We start from the raw sequence: 17,363 nt of genomic DNA, 5'->3' as shown, positions 1-17,363 counted from the left end.
AATAGGACGTCTCTGACCTCTCCCCTCCCCTGCAGCCCCCATGTACCCTGCAAATCTGCTTCAGATGATCTCCAAACCCTCCAGTGCAGATTTGTGGGGTGCACAGGGGGACTGCATGGGGGAGACGAAACCCAGTTCACCAGTGGTCTCCTTTCCTCTGGCAGAACAACACCATTGGATATAGCCCTATGTCTCCAGCTTTTTCCATTCCATTTTCTAAATATCTGTCATGTAATTTTATTGCTCTAACTTGGCAACAGGCACATGAAGCAGTTTCAACATGGAAATTCCCCCAAATATCAGAAATAACATATGATGGTTTCTGCCTAGTTTATAATTTTTTTTTGCATTATACCCGCCTCCAGTAAGAACAATCATAATTATTCATATTTAATTTTTAAAATATTGCTGTTTAAAATTTTGAGAGCACTATTTTATCCCCCCCCCCCTGCCGCCTGTCTCTTGCACTTAAAGGATATACTGGCTTAGATTTTGTGGCAGAGAGTCATAAAACTGAAGGGTCTTCTTTAGCAAATTTTTTATTTTAATATTTAAAGTAATTTTAGGATTGGTGAAATTAACAGATCTCTACCTTATATTTATGCTTCTGAGGCAGTGGTGTACTGGAGGGATGGGCAGAAGGCAGATCTCCAGATGTTTTGGACTTCAACTCCCAGAAGCCCCTGCCAGCATGGCCATTAATCAGGAATGCTGGAAGTTGAAGTCCAAAGCACCTGGAGATCTACTTTCTGCCCACCCCTGGTGTAGTGGAAGGGAAATGCAGGGGAGCAGATCTCCAGGGCTTCCTTCAGAGTAGGAACAATGAAGAAGCACCAGATGGACCCTCCTTGCTCTGGCACATGGATGAGGTGCTAATGAGGCTTTCAAGATTTTTGTTTCTGATAGATTCCTCAAGGAAGTCAGTGAATGAACAAAATAATCAAGCAGAAGCTGAATACTTCTTTCCTTTCCTTCAGTGGGATTCCTACTCCACCCTAGCGATTTAAATGATAACACTTTGTTGCAAGATTATTTGCATTTCTAATTAAAAGCTAAAGATTTAAATGTGCTCACTGGTGGAGTAGAGGGTTTATTTGTAGACTTTTCACCTTTGGGGAGATTTGTGCATATTTAATGTTATTTTTCACCTTTGGGGAGATTTGCACAAATGTAACTTCATTTTTAAAACTTTCCAGGAGATTTGCACAAATTCACTAAAGCATAGTAATTACTGCGAATAACTGCAGTAGTTTCTGCTTATTTGTTCAAATCTCCCCCAAAGTTTTAAGAAGTTAAATTTGCACAAATCTCCCGAAGGTGTGTGTGGGGGAAACATTAAATTTACACAAATCTCCCCAAAGGTGGGGAAAAAAACATGTTAAGTTCGCACAAATATCTCCAAAGGTGAAAAAAAATGGTGTCACTGTTTAGAGAGGCAACGAACTGGAGGGGTAAACTGGTAAGTGTAATTTTTTTATCACTGTATCAGAGGAGGGGCAGATGGTGAGGGACGATGGAGACAGGAGGCGGCACTAGCAAGATCACAAGGAGTGACTGGGGTTTTGCCACTCTTGGTAGGTGGCTCTATAGCCCTTTCCGACAAGCCATGCATAAGCCACTCTGCCGGATTCGCACATCATGACAAACCACTCTGAAAACAAGCTACCCTGAACAACCCAACAACAAGCCATGAGTTCTCAGGGTGGCTTGTGCGTGGTTAACAAACCACACTGAGGAAACCACACTGGGTTTGCCATCAATGTCACAAATCCTGCCTCCAGCACTCTTGCACCATCTTCTTTGCTAGTTCTAAAAAATTGCAATAGTGCTGGAGGCAGGATTTGTGAAGACAACTTGAACACTGATGAGACAAATGGGATGGGGAGACTGGGCGGGTATGTTAATGCAACCGTTCTCTAATACTGTCCTGACTGAACTCTTAAGTTTGTGGTTGTGACTTCTGTAAATACTGCAAGTTTAGAGGTTTAAATTCTTTGTTCCTTCAGAAAACCATAACTTTTTACCACTAGTCTACCCAGGCAATACTCCACTGAAGAATTCTAAGAAGCTTTATCATTGTAGCTTCTATCTATTTAAAAGTCCTCGGTTTGCAGATAACCCACTGGGGAGGGGTTTAGCTCAGGCAGCCTGAGGGCCTGTAGTTAAGGTAGAGGCACCAAAGGCTTACTGGGTGTCACCCCTCCCCCCTCCACATAAAAACTTGGCCTAAATGGCCCGTAGATATCAGTGGGGCTCTCCTAGCAGTTTCAGGCATTCTCCTCCCCAATCTTCACCCTTCCTGTCCCCAATCCTGTGTCTGAAATGATGGAGCAGAGGAAGCAGAATCTCCATTCCTTTCTCCCATCTCTCTCTAGGGGCGTGGCAGAGGTGAGGGAGATCTCCTTCTGCTCCACTCCCTTCTGCACCAACAGGTTTCAGTTTTTTCCTAGTAAGGCATGATGATGGGAGAGTCTGCAACACACAATTTATATAAATATTCATTTATATTAATATTTATATGCTGCTTTCCAACCCCACATGAGGACTCCAAAGCAGATCACAAACATAATAAAAAATTAACAATGGGCAGTATCCAACTGTGTAATTCCATTTGTGCAAATGATATTGTGCTAGTGGAAACTAGGTTCTGAACTATGCCCAAGAGAAGAATCCAACTAAAGTTACATTTGCAGAAGCACACAGGCAAGCGGTTGTGCATTATGGTTTTTACAACTTGTTGTGCATAACTCTTTTGCAACTATTGTGCTACCCATTGTGCATAACTCTTGTGCAACTGCTTGCGCAACGGAAAGATTCAGCAGAGCTCTCCTAGCACTGAGTTTGGAAAATGATATTGTTGGATAAAAAGGTAAAAAGGTGTCCCCAACCAGTCGTGTCCGAATCTCTGGTGCAGTGCTCATCCCCGTTTCTAAGCATAAGAGCCAGTGCTGTCCGAAGACGCTTCCGTGGTCATGTGGCCGGCATGACTGAACACCGAGGTGCACGGAGCGCTGTTACCTTTCCCGCCAGAGCGGTACCTATTTATCTACTTGCAATTTCTTGCTTTTGAACTGCTAGGTTGGCAGGAGCTGGGACTGGAGACGGGAGCTCACTCCGTCACGCACCACTTGGGTCTCGAACTGCTGACCTGCCGACCTTCCAGTCCGCAGTTCAGCGTCTTAACCACTACGCCACCGCGGCCCCTTATAAAATCAAATTAAAACCACTCATCCTCTGAGCATCAGACAACATCAAAAGTACATCTGAACAGGTTTTACAACCTTTCTGACAGCTGGGAGGGAAGGGGCTAAATAAGCCTCCTGGGAGATTGAGTTCCAGAACCTAGGCACCACTACTGAGAAGGTCCTGACTGTTCTAACAACTCAATACTGGGATTATTGTTGGTGAAACATTTCCTCATATGCTAACCTGTGAAAAGAAGAGGAGCAGGTCTCATATGTGAAATATATTCCTTTTAACAACTAAATGCTTTTTTATCCTAACAAGATTTTGAGGCTTTGAAAACTTTGCCTGGGAAAAACTCTCAATGGCTCTAGTTGAAGGCTCTAGTTTCACAAAAGAAAAACAACCCCTCTTCAAAGGATCAAAACTCTATGGAGCAGAAGAAGTAATTACAAGGTAGACAGCTGTATAGATAATTATGAGCACACAGGAACATTTAAGATCAATCAAGGGCAGCCGGTTATGAAGCAATTCTTCTCACATCAGCAGCATACCATTTTCTGACTGCCACCACAGCTTAAGACGGTTTGGAGCAAAGGTCGTCACCACATTTTCAATGAGATGGCTATCGGGGTTGAGTGTCTCATGGAATGGGTCCTTTGAATCGCATATGAAACATTTTTTGTCCTCCTGAAATAAACAGACAAGTCATTCTTGCGGAGGCTACAATTTCTGACTGCCACCACCGAAATTCCACCTTGTGCCCAATTCACAACCATGTTATGCTGAAACGTCCTTACAGCCCTGGCAAACACAAGGCATAGTGGGGTCCAAGGAACACAGCCTGTCTGCTATGATCATGCAGTGACTCGGAAAACTGGTTTCAACAGTGCTTCTCCAGGACATACAGGTTTTTAGCACTCAATTCTGTTGCAACTGTTCCACTCCAACCCTTCAGAGAGTAGCGCCCACGGCAGCAGTACGACACTAGCACCCTGTAGTAGCCAACCCCAGGTATTCCCCTGCGATCTGCTAGGGCTCAGCTGCCTGCACTGGCTTGTGGGAAGGCCATGTCAGTGAAGTGATAGGCTTTTGTGGATGGCACCTCACAATAACTGGCTTCTATTAATAAAGCATTTGGCAATATCTTGTTTTAATTTAAACATGCACACAGCTTTTATGCAACTGTGTAAGTTTGAGGATAAAGGGGCAGGCGGATTACAGTGGCCCGGTTCGCATGACACGCTGAACTCACCATGGGTTGTTTAACCTCGATGAGCATGTGCTGTGTGCCATTTTGAATATGCAACCCCAAATTGGCGCACGTGGGGGGTTGCCATGTTATGCACAAACCTGGCCACTATGGGTTAATTTAGAGTTAAACAAACCTCATATAAACCATGCTGCTGCCATACTGAGGGATTTTATTATATTCAGTGACATATAAGTGTCACAAACAAACAAACAAACAAACAAACAAATTCATCCACCTCTCTCTTGCTCTGATAACATAACACTTTCCCTTAAATTCCTGTACTGTCTTCCTGCCCACTTCTGGATCCTGCTCCAGCTCCGTGTCCTTACCTTCAAAGCCCTCCATGCTCTTGCCCACTCCTTATATCTCCATCTTTATATCTTGTGATCTTCACTGTGATCTTGATTCCAGCTCTAAAATCCTCCACCATCCCAAGGTCTCCTTGTCTCTCCAAAGATCCCTCCCTTGTTGCCCATATGTTTGGAACTGCCTCCTAGGGAACCTCTTTTACTTCATCCAAAATCTTCTCAAAACTCACTTGCTCTGTGAATCCTTTGGCACAGCCCCCTAGTTCCCACGCCCCAACCTGGTGCCCTCCAGATGTTCTGGACTTCACCTCCCATCAGCCACTGCTGGCATAACCAAATGGTCCAAAATCCTGAGAACTGTAGTCCAAAACATCTGGAGGGCACCAGCTTGGGGAAGGCTACCCTACTGTAACTCAGACTGTAACTAAACCTAAGCATGTGCAACTGAACAACCTGTTATCCCTACATTCATTCACTTCCTCCCTGTCCTTTGTTCTTTTCCCTGTGTTGAATTTTAGATTGTAAGTTCCTCAGAGCAGAGTTCTGCTCTCTTGTACTCTGTAAAGCACCATGCACACTGCTGGTGAAAAACAACAATAATCTGAACTGGCCTAAATCATTCAGTTCCTTTTCAATTTCTATTTGCCTTCAGAAAACACTTCCATGTTGTCTAATGATCCGGCAGCCTCCCTGCTTCTGGAGTATTTAAATAAATGTTTATTGTTTATCTTAGTGCTTTTAGCAATATGCTTCCCAAAACCTTTTCATATTCCTTGTCAACTTCCATTTCTTTAGCTAGAGTTTGCGCTACTTTTTATTCACATTTGGGAAAAACTCCCATTTTTGAAGAAAAGACTCCTGGCCAGGGCTGTCCCTACCATAAGTGAGAGAGCTGCCTCAGGCAGCTGAGTTTGAGTATCATGAAAGGAAATGGTTAGTTATTTAATGGATTATTATTGTATTTTTACTGCCAGGGAAGGGAAGAGGTCCTTGTGGGATTTTCTGCCTCAGATTCTAAAATAGCTTGGCTGGCCTTGGGTATTGTGCACCTTGACTGGGATAGCAGTGCCACTCGCTGCTCCCTCTTGGAAGCACCGAAGCGCCTTGGGCCAGCCTTGCTTCTTAGCTTTCATACCTTCCTTGGCTGTGCTCATTAATACTACTAGCATCTTCTTAGACTTCTTAGTACCTTTCCTGGTTTATGTATGCATTCTATCTGAGCTTCTATTACCATGGTTTTAAATAACCTATAAGCTTCCTCAACAATTTCCCTCCTGACTCTCCCTTACAACTTTCTCTTGAGTAATTTCATTTTTTAAACATTTCTGCTTCTGAAATAAAATGAGAACATGTTGGACTTTCTGGGGAAATTCTCACTTACATATACTTTGAAATGGATAAGTACTGTGGTCATCTGACAACACTCATGACTTGATCCTCAGCATCATTCAGGATTAAGGCCAGTGTCACTTCCAGGGAAGGCTTCTCACTCGCTCAATTTACATTAAGACCTGAAGGCTCAGAGTTGTTTTTAAAAGATTTATAGCACCTTTATCTGAGCCAGCCCGCAGGCTATTTGCATATAACTGCCCCCAAGCATTCCTGGAAACATGCATTCAATTGACCCTACATATTTGCCTTCTATTGTTCTCTTATCCAGCTCCAGCTGTTGCTTGAATATGATGCCAGGACATGCATATGACTGAAGACATTTGCATACCCCTTTCTTTTAAATGGACAGGCAGTTGTTGTTGTTCAGGCTTGTTGTTGTTCAGGACCATAGTACGCCCTGCCTGCTCAAGTTCACATTCATTGTGTCAGTGATGCTATATGTTATAGTAAAATGATACTGCCAAGGATGCTTGAAACTACTACTGTATTTTATTGGTCTCCGAGGGCAATATCCTATTCTGCATTAGCGCTAATGTAAATTATGTTGGGCTAGCTTAAACTGCCTCTAGCTCAATGCCAATAGTACTTGCTGGAATGATGAGTTTTCCAGGGAACGGCATTGTGCTACAGGTAGCTTATGCTAGTGCAATGTAACTTAGATTAACACTAGTACCAATAAGATATTGTCCAGTGCCTTTAAACTGGAGGTGAGACATTCTGTGCACCTCTGATTTATCTTTCATGAATTATTTGAGAGGCTGTGGTGATTGACTGATTGCTTTGAAAAGGTGTAAAAGCCATAGTATGGCAATACTTTTATTAAGATCAAACTGTCACAAAGTCATGAGCAAGCTTTCGAGTGCTCTAGAACTTTCAGTCAGGCTGGATGTTAAACAAAACAGGGGACAGGCAGAAAAAAATGGGCATGATGTTGTTGCTCCAAAGTCTGTAATTTATAACACTCTAAAGATGGAGAGCAGGAGTTGCGCGGACATTCCTGGATTGGCCTCACTAGTCTCAGGATAGATTACAGGATGCACCCAAGGACTACTAGGGAACCCCAGAGGGCTGGATTGGGACCCCTGGAGAGCCAAATTTGGCCCTCGAGCCCGAAGTTTCCCACTCCTAAAATAGAGGATGCCTTCAAATAGAGGAATGACCTCTGACAGCCCTCTGTAAAGTAGGTCACATGGCCTCTCCAGTGACTGGCTATTGCTCCCCCCCTTTTTTTTTAAATCACAGGTTAAAACCTCGGAGGACACAGAGTACTCTACCAGGTGACACTTAACTTCTGGATGTCTTGAGACTGTCAGGCTGACACAGGCTGCAGTTCTATACCCAAGAGCAAGCCCCACTGAATTTAATGGGCTTACTTCTGAGTAGACACTGATAGGATTGCACTATCAGTGAGTCTTATAAAATAGCCTAATTTAAGCTGATTTAAAAACAGCACCAACAGCAGAATTTTAGAATAGGTACTAAAATTTATATAATGTGATAATGTTGAATAAATATTACACACACAAAAATATGGAAAGGTGGAAGCAGGGAACCCTAAGATGAATAAATAGGGGAAAGGAGGAAAGACAGAAATTAACTCTCTTAATTCCAGCTGAGGGAGATGAGAGGGAGAGCAGGGCCATTCCACCAGCCCTGCTGAAAAAACTGTTTTTTCCCCTCTTCCCTCCCCATACATTTTTTCTTGTGTGTTGTGCCTTTTTAGATTGTAAGCCTGGGGACAGAGGCTGTCTTATTTTATTGATTACATGTAAGCTACTCTGGAAGCCTTTTTTGGTCAGGAGCAGCATAAAAATACTTTAAATAAGTAAATAAATAAAATTTGCAAATGGCTGTCTGGTGTACAATTTTCTCCTACAACTCTTTGGTTTCTTCAAATAACTTCCATTTATTTCTATATCCTTATTTGCAAGTTTTACCCCATCCCCACTTGGGTAACATGAAACATTTTCACCATCATCCCTAAGGAGTGAATTTTCCCAAACCAGATGCTCCTTAATTCCAGTCAGCTTTTCCCCAGAAGTCAGTTTAAAAACTGCTCTGCAACCTTACCAGATTTTTAAACAGAAAAATCTGTATTCAGTTCTATTTTTTCTTGGTTTTCTTTTTTTTACATGTGTGAGGTTTAGCTATATCACTTTCTATTTGGTTAAAAAAAAAAAGTATTAGTTATTCTTCTTTATTAAAATATATATTCTTTTTGTATTTAAACAATGCTCTAGAAAAAGAATGGTTTGCTTATATTGTATCCCTTAGATCTATACCTATAACCACCCTGAAATTACTAAAATTTTAACTATAGATCTTGCTAGAGACTGTGGATGAGGAAATAGTCTAGACAGCTTTCATATGTCATGCCTGGGAGGAAAAAAAATCAACTGAATGTTTCTTATTAATATATTGGACACATTGTAAATGCGTTATAACACTCCCAGAGTGTAAACAATTCTAATGTAAGTGTTAATAACTTTAGCTGAAATTTGGCATATTTTCACAATTCATTGGGACCTGGACTCTTAAAGATGCCTTGTTCTGAACAGAGCCACGGCCTTTGACCCTGATGCAGAAAATCCTTTCTTTCTTCCTCACACAAAAACACACAGGATTATTAGCTATAAGAACTAACAAGACACTGACAGCACAATCCTATGCATGTTTCCTCAGAAGTAATCTTACTGTGTTCTATGGGATTTACTCCCTTGTAAGTGTACACAAGTGTACGAATCCAAGGCAAACCATTCAACATCACAGTAATTCAAGTCTATGCCCCAACCACTGAGGCTGAAGAAGCTGAGGTTGATCGGTTCTATGAAGACCTACAACACCTTCTAGAACTAACACCAAAAAAAGATGCCCTTTTCATCACAGGGGATTGGAATGCTAAAGTAGGAAGTCAAGAAATAACTGGGATAACAGGCAAGCATGGCCTTGGTGTACAAAATGAAGCAGGACAAAAGCTAATAGAGTTTTGCCAAGAGAACATGCTGATTATGGCAAACACTCTTTTCCAACAGCACAAGAGGCGACTCTACACATGGATATCGCCAGATGGTCAATATCGAAATCAGATTGATTATGTCCTTTGCAGCCAAAGATGGAGAAGCTCTATACAGTCAGTAAAAACAAGACCTGGAGCTGACTGTGGCTCAGATCATGAGCTTCTTGTTGCAAAATTTCGGCTTAAATTGAAGAACGTAGGGAAAACCACTAAACCATTCAGGTATGACCTAAATCATATCCCAAAGAAAAAGAAATGCAAGAAAGCAAAGTGGCTGTCTGATGAGGCTTTACAAGTAGCTGAGGAAAGAAGGGAAGTGAAAAGCAAGGGAGAAAGGGGAAGATATATCCAACTGAATGCAGAGTTCCAGAGAATAGCAAGGAGAGACAAGAAGGCCTTCTTAAATGAACAATGCAAAGAAATTGAGGGAAACAATAGAATGGGAAAGACTAGAGATCTTTTCAAGATAATCGGAGATCTCAAGCAAACGTTTTGTGCAAAGACGGGTATGATAAAGGACAAAGAAGGCAGGGACCTAACAGAAGCAGATGAGATTAAGAAGAGGTGGAAAGAATACACAGAAGAACTATACAGGAGAGAGCTTAATGTCCCTGATAGCCATGATAGTGCGGTCACTGAACTTGAGCTGGACATCCTAGAGAGTGAAGTCAAGTGGGCCTTAGGAAGCATTACTAACAACAAAGCTAGCAGAGATGACAGTATTCCAGCTGAGCTATTTAAAATCCTAAAAGATGATGCTGTTAAAGTGCTGCACTCAATATGCCAACAAATTTGGAACACTCAGCAGTGGCCACAAGACTGGAAAAGGTCAGTTTACATTCCAATTCCAAAGAAGGGCAATGCCAAAGAGTGTTCAAACTACCATACAATTGCGCTCATTTCACATGCCAGCAAGGTGATGCTCAAAATCCTACAAGCTAGGCTTCAGCAGCATGTGAACCGAGAACTACCGGAAGTACAAGCTGGGTTTCGAAGAGGAAAAGGAACTAGAGATCAAATCGCCAACATTCACTGGATCAAGGAGAAAGCCAGAGAATTCCAGAAAAAGTCTATTTCTGCTTTATTGACTATGCTAAAGTAGGGATGTTGGGAGAATTTTTCCACGAATCTCCAGGAGGCCGAATGCCAACGCATTCGGCCCCCCGAAATTGGTGGAGAAACGGTCTGCCCTCCACCCCCCCCCGGGATGGGACTTACCTTCGGCGAATGTCCCCGGTGGCGGCGGCTGCCGGCGGCGGTGCGACGGCGGCGGCCGGTCTTCCAACCGGCTGCCACCGCCGCCATTTCCAAGTGTAAAAAAAACAACAACAACAAACATGATAGGCTACGTAAAGCTTTACGTAGCCTATCATAGCTAGATTTTCAAAAAACACCGTGATAGGCTACGTAAATGTTTACGTAGCCTATCACGGCGGACTTTGGGAGGAAAAAAAAAAGCACGTACGGAAATGGCGGTGCCCATGGGCGCCGCCATTTCCGTTCCCTATTTTGACACGTGTAGTCTACGTAAACATTTACGTAAACTACGGCGAAAATAAGGGCAACGTTGCATATTGTCGCCCTGTTTATTTAATTTATATGCAGAGTACATCATGAGAAACGCCGGGTTGGATGCATCACAGGTCGGAATTAAGATTGCCGGGAGAATTATCAACAACCTCAGATACGCAGGTGATACCACCCTAATGGCAGAAAGTGAAGAGGATCTCAAGAGCCTCTTGTTGAGGGTGAAAGAGGAGAGTGCAAAAGCTGGTTTGAAACTCGACATTAAAAAAACTAAGATCATGGCATCTGGCCCCATGACTTCCTGGCAGATAGAAGGGGAAGAAATGGAAGCAGTGACAGATTTTATTTTCTTGGGCTCCAAGATCACCGCAGATTGTGACTGTAGTCATGAAATTAAAAGACGCTTGCTCCTTGGGAGGAAAGCTATGGCCAACCTAGACAGCATAGTAAGAAGCAGAGACATCACCTTGCTGACAAAGGTCCGTATAATCAAAGCTATGGTTTTCCCAGTAGTAATGTATGGCTGTGAGAGCTGGACTATAAGGAAAGCTGAGCGCCGAAGAATTGATGCTTTTGAACTGTGGTGCTGGAGAAGACTCTTACGAGTCCCCTGGACTGCAAGGAGGTCAAATCAGTCCATCCTAAAGGAAATCAACCCTGAGTGCTCATTGGAAGGACAGATACTGAAACTGAAGCTCAAATATTTTGGCCACCTAATGCGAAGAGAAAAGTCGCTGGAAAAGACCCTCATGCTGGGAAAGACTGAAGACAAAAGGAGAAGGGGACGCAAAGGATGAGATGGCTAGATAGCATCACCGATGCAATGAATATGAACTTGAGCATGCTCCGGGAGAGAGCGAAGGACAGGAAGGCCTGGCGTGCTATGGTCCATGGGGTCATGAAGAGTCGGACACGACTTAATGACTGAACAACATCAACAAGTGTACACAGGATTGCATACATACAGCTCTCACCTATGGTCTTGATCCAGAGATAGAGATGATGAGATTTATCCACTCAAAGGGGCTTTTTACTGACTTTGACAAACTGCTGCTATGCAGTATGCAGTCCGTATGCAGTCACGCATGGCGTTTTTAAAAAACAAGTCATGGTTTTCCATTTTGAAATGTGATTTGAATATTGTTTCCACATTTGGTAAGCTACACCTCACTTTCAAACAATTTTTAAATTAAAATTGAACGATGTCACATTAGGATTCGTGATAATTAATGTAGAACTTGCAGAATGTTACAACATGCTAAATCGAATTTCAAAGTGAAAGTCTTAAAAACTCACCGAAGAGTTTGTAATCCATATAGTATTATTTAGATGGGTCAAGAGCCACACAACTTTTCAGTTTATTATTTTTTATTTCATTTGATTGCTCAATTTTTACTTCTGCTGCAATTTATAAATCGCATACTTCAGAGAAGCTTTAGAGTATACCACAGACTTCAGCTGGTCTATTCTGGAAAAATAGTTTGTGGATTAAAGCCTCAATGTAGTATGAAAAAATAATACTAAATAAAAGCAGATATTGGTTCCTAACTATGCACATCCCCCCCGCCCGAGATTTAGAGGCTCCAGTGAAGCAGCTCAGCTCAAGAGTTACACTTCAGTGTAGCATCATGAGGGATCCTGAGATGAATTGCTTGAACTGCATTCTGCAACTGCTTTGGGCATCCAAATATTTTGGGCTAGCACTGGCCAAGTAACTTGAGACGCAATTGTGGCATGAGATTTTTTCATACCATGCTGCACCTTCATTTTGGCACTAAAATGACTTCACTTTGGCATTAAAAGAAGCTGAACCAGGGGAAAAGGAATGGGAGAAGTTTGTCTATCTAGACATGCCCAAAGACAAAGATTTTTAAATTAGAGCTAAGAGCTTTTATTAGTGCTAACAGAATCAAGTTGTGGTATATTTCCTAGGATTGTCTGTATTTTGGAACAGAACTCTCAGCAATTTGAGATAAGAGTTTTTGTTGGTATCACAGCTGGGGCTGCCAGAAAGGAAGGCTCACAATCCTAATAATCCTGGGAGAAGGTTGTTCGGTGCATTCAGGGAGCAAAAACAAACAAGGGCAGGAAATTGTGGGACACATGCAACTGTACAAACAAGTCTGAGCCCAAGGGATAAGTCTGCTTCCTCTCAGTCCGTAGACAGCGCCAGATGTTTCTACTTATCTAGGGGGGTGTGGGGCTGCTTGGTCAACCGAGGAGGAGGAAGAGACACACAGGACTATTATGATGGATTGTCTTCCAGTTATAAGCTGGATGCTCCTCTCCTAGTGCCTCCTTCTGCTAGGGCTTACCTGAAGGTGGCTCACAATGCAATATGGTTCAGGCCTTTGGAGCCCACATGTGGAGGTCACAGTTAGCTTGTCAGCTCGGCCAATCAGCAAGTCTCCTGTGGCTGGATAGCAGCTCCCTTCAGCACATCCATAGCTGTATTCTGGTTCCTGAGCTACTACAGTGGCCCAGAGGCCTAGAACAGGGAGATAAAGGAAAGGCCAAGAGTAGATTAGCCTGGGGAAGAGAAAGTGTTTCAGTGGTGGGAATATGATTAACTTCACCTTACACACTGGGCACTAGATCTCAGACTCAAAAAGTAAGGGACTGATTTGTGTTGTTCTGGTTTAAGGGATATCCCAGCTTTCCCTAACCTGGTGCCCTCCAGATGTATTAGACAACAACTCATCTCATCCTCAGGCAACAACTCATCTCATCCTCAGGCATTGGTCATGCTGGCTAGAGATGATCAGAGTTTTAGTCCAACACATCTGGAGGGCACCAAGTTGGGGAATGCTGGCTGGAATATACGTTATGCCCTATGGAAGTGTGACAGCGTCAGGTGACCACTCCCTTAAACAATAAGCAATATCTGCCATTATGTTAATGAACTTGCAAGTGGGCAGGCACATTTTACCTAAGTCAACCATTCCTGTCCTAAAGTGGAATCAAAGCATTCCAGATTTTGTGGCCATCCTACATTGTACAAGTAGGAAAAATCAAACTTATTGAAAATACAGTGGCCATAAAATCACCCATTATCCCAGGACTGTTCATCCCACCTTGTTTCATTTCCATCTGTGGTAAGGCATGTGGAATAGTGAGCTGATGAAACAATATCAGAGCATTTCATCCTACAACTAGTCCTCAGTTTAGTGCACCACTTTAGAAAGCTGTTTGAGCGGGTGCATTAAGTTGGGAAATGGTGGACCACAAGTTTCCATCCATGACGTTAAGTAAGTCACCACAAATAGAAAAAGAGCCCAAACACATGTAGGGTAAACTGGCCACATATGGACTGCCCCACCAGCTCTTTGAGTGGTCTTAGCCTCGAGTACCTATGTATTACGCTGAACAAAAAGTGAAAGGTATCTATAGTAGGTGTTGTTGTTAATTTCCTCTCAGTTTAAATGTATCTAACCATACTGAAGAAAGAGTAGTAAAAAAAAAAAAAAAACATTTCGCCCATATCTTCTGACTTTCCAGCTATCTGCAATATTCATTTTATAATCTGAGCACTGTGACAAATTTCTCAGTCAGGATAGGAACAGGAGAAGTCAGAGAGGAGAAGAGTTGCCATCTTTCTTTCTAGTAGGGCTCCTACATCTTTAACAGTTGTAGGACAGGCAAGTATTCAACAGCTGACACTTTTCCTGTAATGCAGGTTCAGTAATAAAAAAACACTTTGCCCGCTGAATTTCTGTCTTTCATTCAGCAGATAAAGACACAGGAACCTTCTGCTAGGAAGATATATAAGGCAGTTCCAAAGGATTGTTAATCCTTTCCCTCAGACCCATTCCAAGGCAGAGTTACCATTTGCCTGGTTTTAACACTGTCTGGAATTGTTACTATTTTGGCTCTACCTCCTTCCTATTTCCTTACTTGGAATAACTATGTCCCACTGAGCACAGTGAGAAATAAAGCCACTGTGGTGGAGTTGTTAGGATGTCAGACTAAGGGTGCAATCCTAAGCATGTTTAGACAGAAACAAGGCCTACAACTTTGCTGGCTGGGGAATGCTGGGAGCTGTAGGCCTTTTCTCTGCCCTCAGATGAAGAAAACCCAGGTTCAAATCCTCACTCCATCCAGAAAGCGACCTTAGGCCAGCACACTCTCCCTCAGCTTTACAGGGTTACTAGACTGGATAAAAAGGGGGAGGGGGAAGAGAATCTTGTGCTGCTGCCTTCACCGCCCTGGAGGAAAGGCAGGACATAAGTGAAATAAGTAAAAGAAAATAGACTTTTGTGTAAATATCCATAGGGTTGAATTGTTAGAGTCAATATTAGTCACCGGGCAAATCACAGCTTGCACGTGTTTGACTAGCTTACAGTGCGATCCTGTATATGTCTCCTCAGAAGTAAGCCCCATTGAGTTTAGGGAGACTTTCTACTCAGAAGTAAGCCCTGGGATTTTCTCCTAGATAAGTATGTATCCTATACCTGGAAGCAAACCCCACTGAAATCAAATGAGATTTATCTTCAGGTAAAATCAACCTACTTACAGTACACCCTTTGAAATGAATGAGATATAAGTTAGTCATGACTAACTTAAGTCCCATTCATTTCAGTGGGTTTGCTCCAAGCAGGGCTTGCGGTGGATTTTACCTTCTGAGTAGACACATACAGGACTGCGCTGTGAAGATATGCCAATGAAAAGTTTGAGAGTTTTGCACTTCTCTGGAGAAGGAGGCGTCGCCGCAGCTACACTGACTTCCTGAGAGAAAAGTTCCCCCTGATGGAGCTCTAAAAAAAATCCCTCCAACTTCTCCCCGCGGGTAACTCCATCTGGGTCTCCTTAAAGCTCCCTCCCTCCTTTCTGCCCTTCCCGTCAAGCGAGGGGAACACAATCCAGCTGCGATGGGGACCATCCAGCGGCGAAGAACAAGCAGGCAATTAAAGCCATATGGCGCCAGACGACTCCTCTTCCAAAGCCCACGCCGACCTTCCTCCGGGGGAGATGCACGCGCACACACAAGGGAGGGTGTGTTACGTGCACCACCGGCTCCGTGAAGGAGCAGGAATCCGGCGGGAACTTCCGAAAACCACCACGGCTGCAATCTTATGCGCGCTTGCCTGGGAGCGGAAAGCCCCACTGAACTCAATGGGTCGCGCTTCTCCGCAGGCATAGCTACGATGCGTTGTCAGAGGAAAAAGTAAAGGGGTCGCTCCGTTTTAAGGTGCGAGTGGTTTCAAGAAAGCGCGGGGTGGGGGGTCGTTTTAAATAAAGGAGCTTCTCCGATTCTTTGGGGGCTGCCCAAGGGGTACTCTGGAATGTGCAGTATACTGGCGATTTGAAAGAAAAGAGAGTTTAAATTAGGGGTTGCATTTCCTGCGTATCGCATGAAACTGTTTCCATTCAGAACGCTGATCAGCGCGATCCCATGTAGGTCTACTCAGACGTAGGTCTTACTGAGCTCAATGGGGCTTATTCCTTGGTAAGTATTGTAGCCTAAGCAGTTTTTGGTTGTTTGAGATTTCCAGATCCATAAACCTAATGTAAAACCTACGTTGACTACTATGTATCTTTAGGGTTGTATCCAATGTTAGTCCTACTTAGAGTAGACCCATTTAAATGAATGGGACAAGTTATGACTAGCGTTGGATACAACCCATAGGGTTGTGTTTTGTTTTTAATGGTCCTGTTCTTCTTTAGCGTCCACGTAATTCTCATAAGTGATGCATTCTAGATTTAAATCTGTTCTTAGCATCACTTGGAAAGGAGTGGGGGGGGGCACGACGACAGCGTGGACACTCCCAAGAACACGACCTCGCCCCCAACGTAGTACAGAGGTGACACCTAAGACTGGCGGATGTTTAGCAGTAACCCTATGCATAAAATCTGAAGCCTCAAATGTTGACTCGGAAGTAAGTTTCCCACTGCTCAATGGGTATTACTCACAAGGAAAGTATGCACAGGATCGCAGCCTTAGTTCCCAAGCTTAACCTGTTCACAGCGTTTACTCAGCAGTAAGCCCACCATGTTAAGCAATCGCCTCCCACATAAATGTTACACGTCTGTAGCCTTACCACTCGGTCCTCCGCATATTTATTCAGAAGTCCGCTGGGTTCCGCAGAACTTACTCCCACATTAACGTGCACATGGTTAAAATCTGACAAGCGGATCCTATGCGCGTTCACTCGGACGTAAGTCCTCCTGTTCAGGGGGGCTTACTCCTATGGAAGTCGGCATACGATTATAAATCACGAATGTCCCATTGAATGGAACTTCCAGGCTAGCGTGTTAGATGTGCTTTTGGAGGCCATCGCTTACTTGATCGTACATAAGAAAATTGCAGTGTTAGGAGTATGCACGGTCTGTGCCCCAAAGAGCTCGCAATCGCAAGCGAGCGGCGGGGAAGAGAACGGTCAGAAACAGAGGGTGACGGGCTGGGGCTGACAACTGTAGCTAGAATAAGGGATGGCCGTGAACAAACGCAGCTACTACAGCGCTCTCTCCTGCCACAGATCTGAAATTTGTCCCCCCAAAAGGCCGTTTTCAGTGAAGAACTAAAGTGCTGCTCCAATACAGCCAAGTTCTTCTCAACCACACCAGCTGCCTACAACGATAAGGCAGGAGACTGCTTCTTAAAAGTAATAATACGGAATTACCTAGGACACAGCAAACATGCACCTGGAGGAGCCCCATCTCAGCACTTCTGCCAGGGACGAGG

At 43.5% G+C, this 17,363-nt stretch overlaps 1 protein-coding gene across 1 annotated transcript in view; it reads right to left on the bottom strand.

Moving 5' to 3' along the window:
- Positions 1-17,363, bottom strand: part of LAMB1 (laminin subunit beta 1) — a 97,231-nt gene extending 79,868 nt beyond the window's left edge. Inside the window, exons 1-3 of the mRNA XM_084811029.1 lie at positions 17,302-17,363; positions 12,997-13,169; positions 3,738-3,873 (exon numbers count right to left, since the gene is read on the bottom strand). Of these exons, the coding sequence (XP_084667155.1) occupies positions 3,738-3,873; positions 12,997-13,169; positions 17,302-17,338 (346 nt within the window). The 5' untranslated portion in view covers positions 17,339-17,363. The remainder of the gene's footprint in view (positions 1-3,737; positions 3,874-12,996; positions 13,170-17,301) is intronic.

Source organism: Heloderma suspectum, chromosome 7 (genome assembly GCF_057233095.1).
Source record: "Heloderma suspectum isolate Gila_16-S chromosome 7, 16-S_ref, whole genome shotgun sequence".
Classification (NCBI taxonomy): domain Eukaryota; kingdom Metazoa; phylum Chordata; class Lepidosauria; order Squamata; family Helodermatidae; genus Heloderma; species Heloderma suspectum.
The sequence above is the reverse complement of the archived record's forward strand: the minus strand, read 5'-3'. Positions and strand labels throughout refer to the sequence as shown.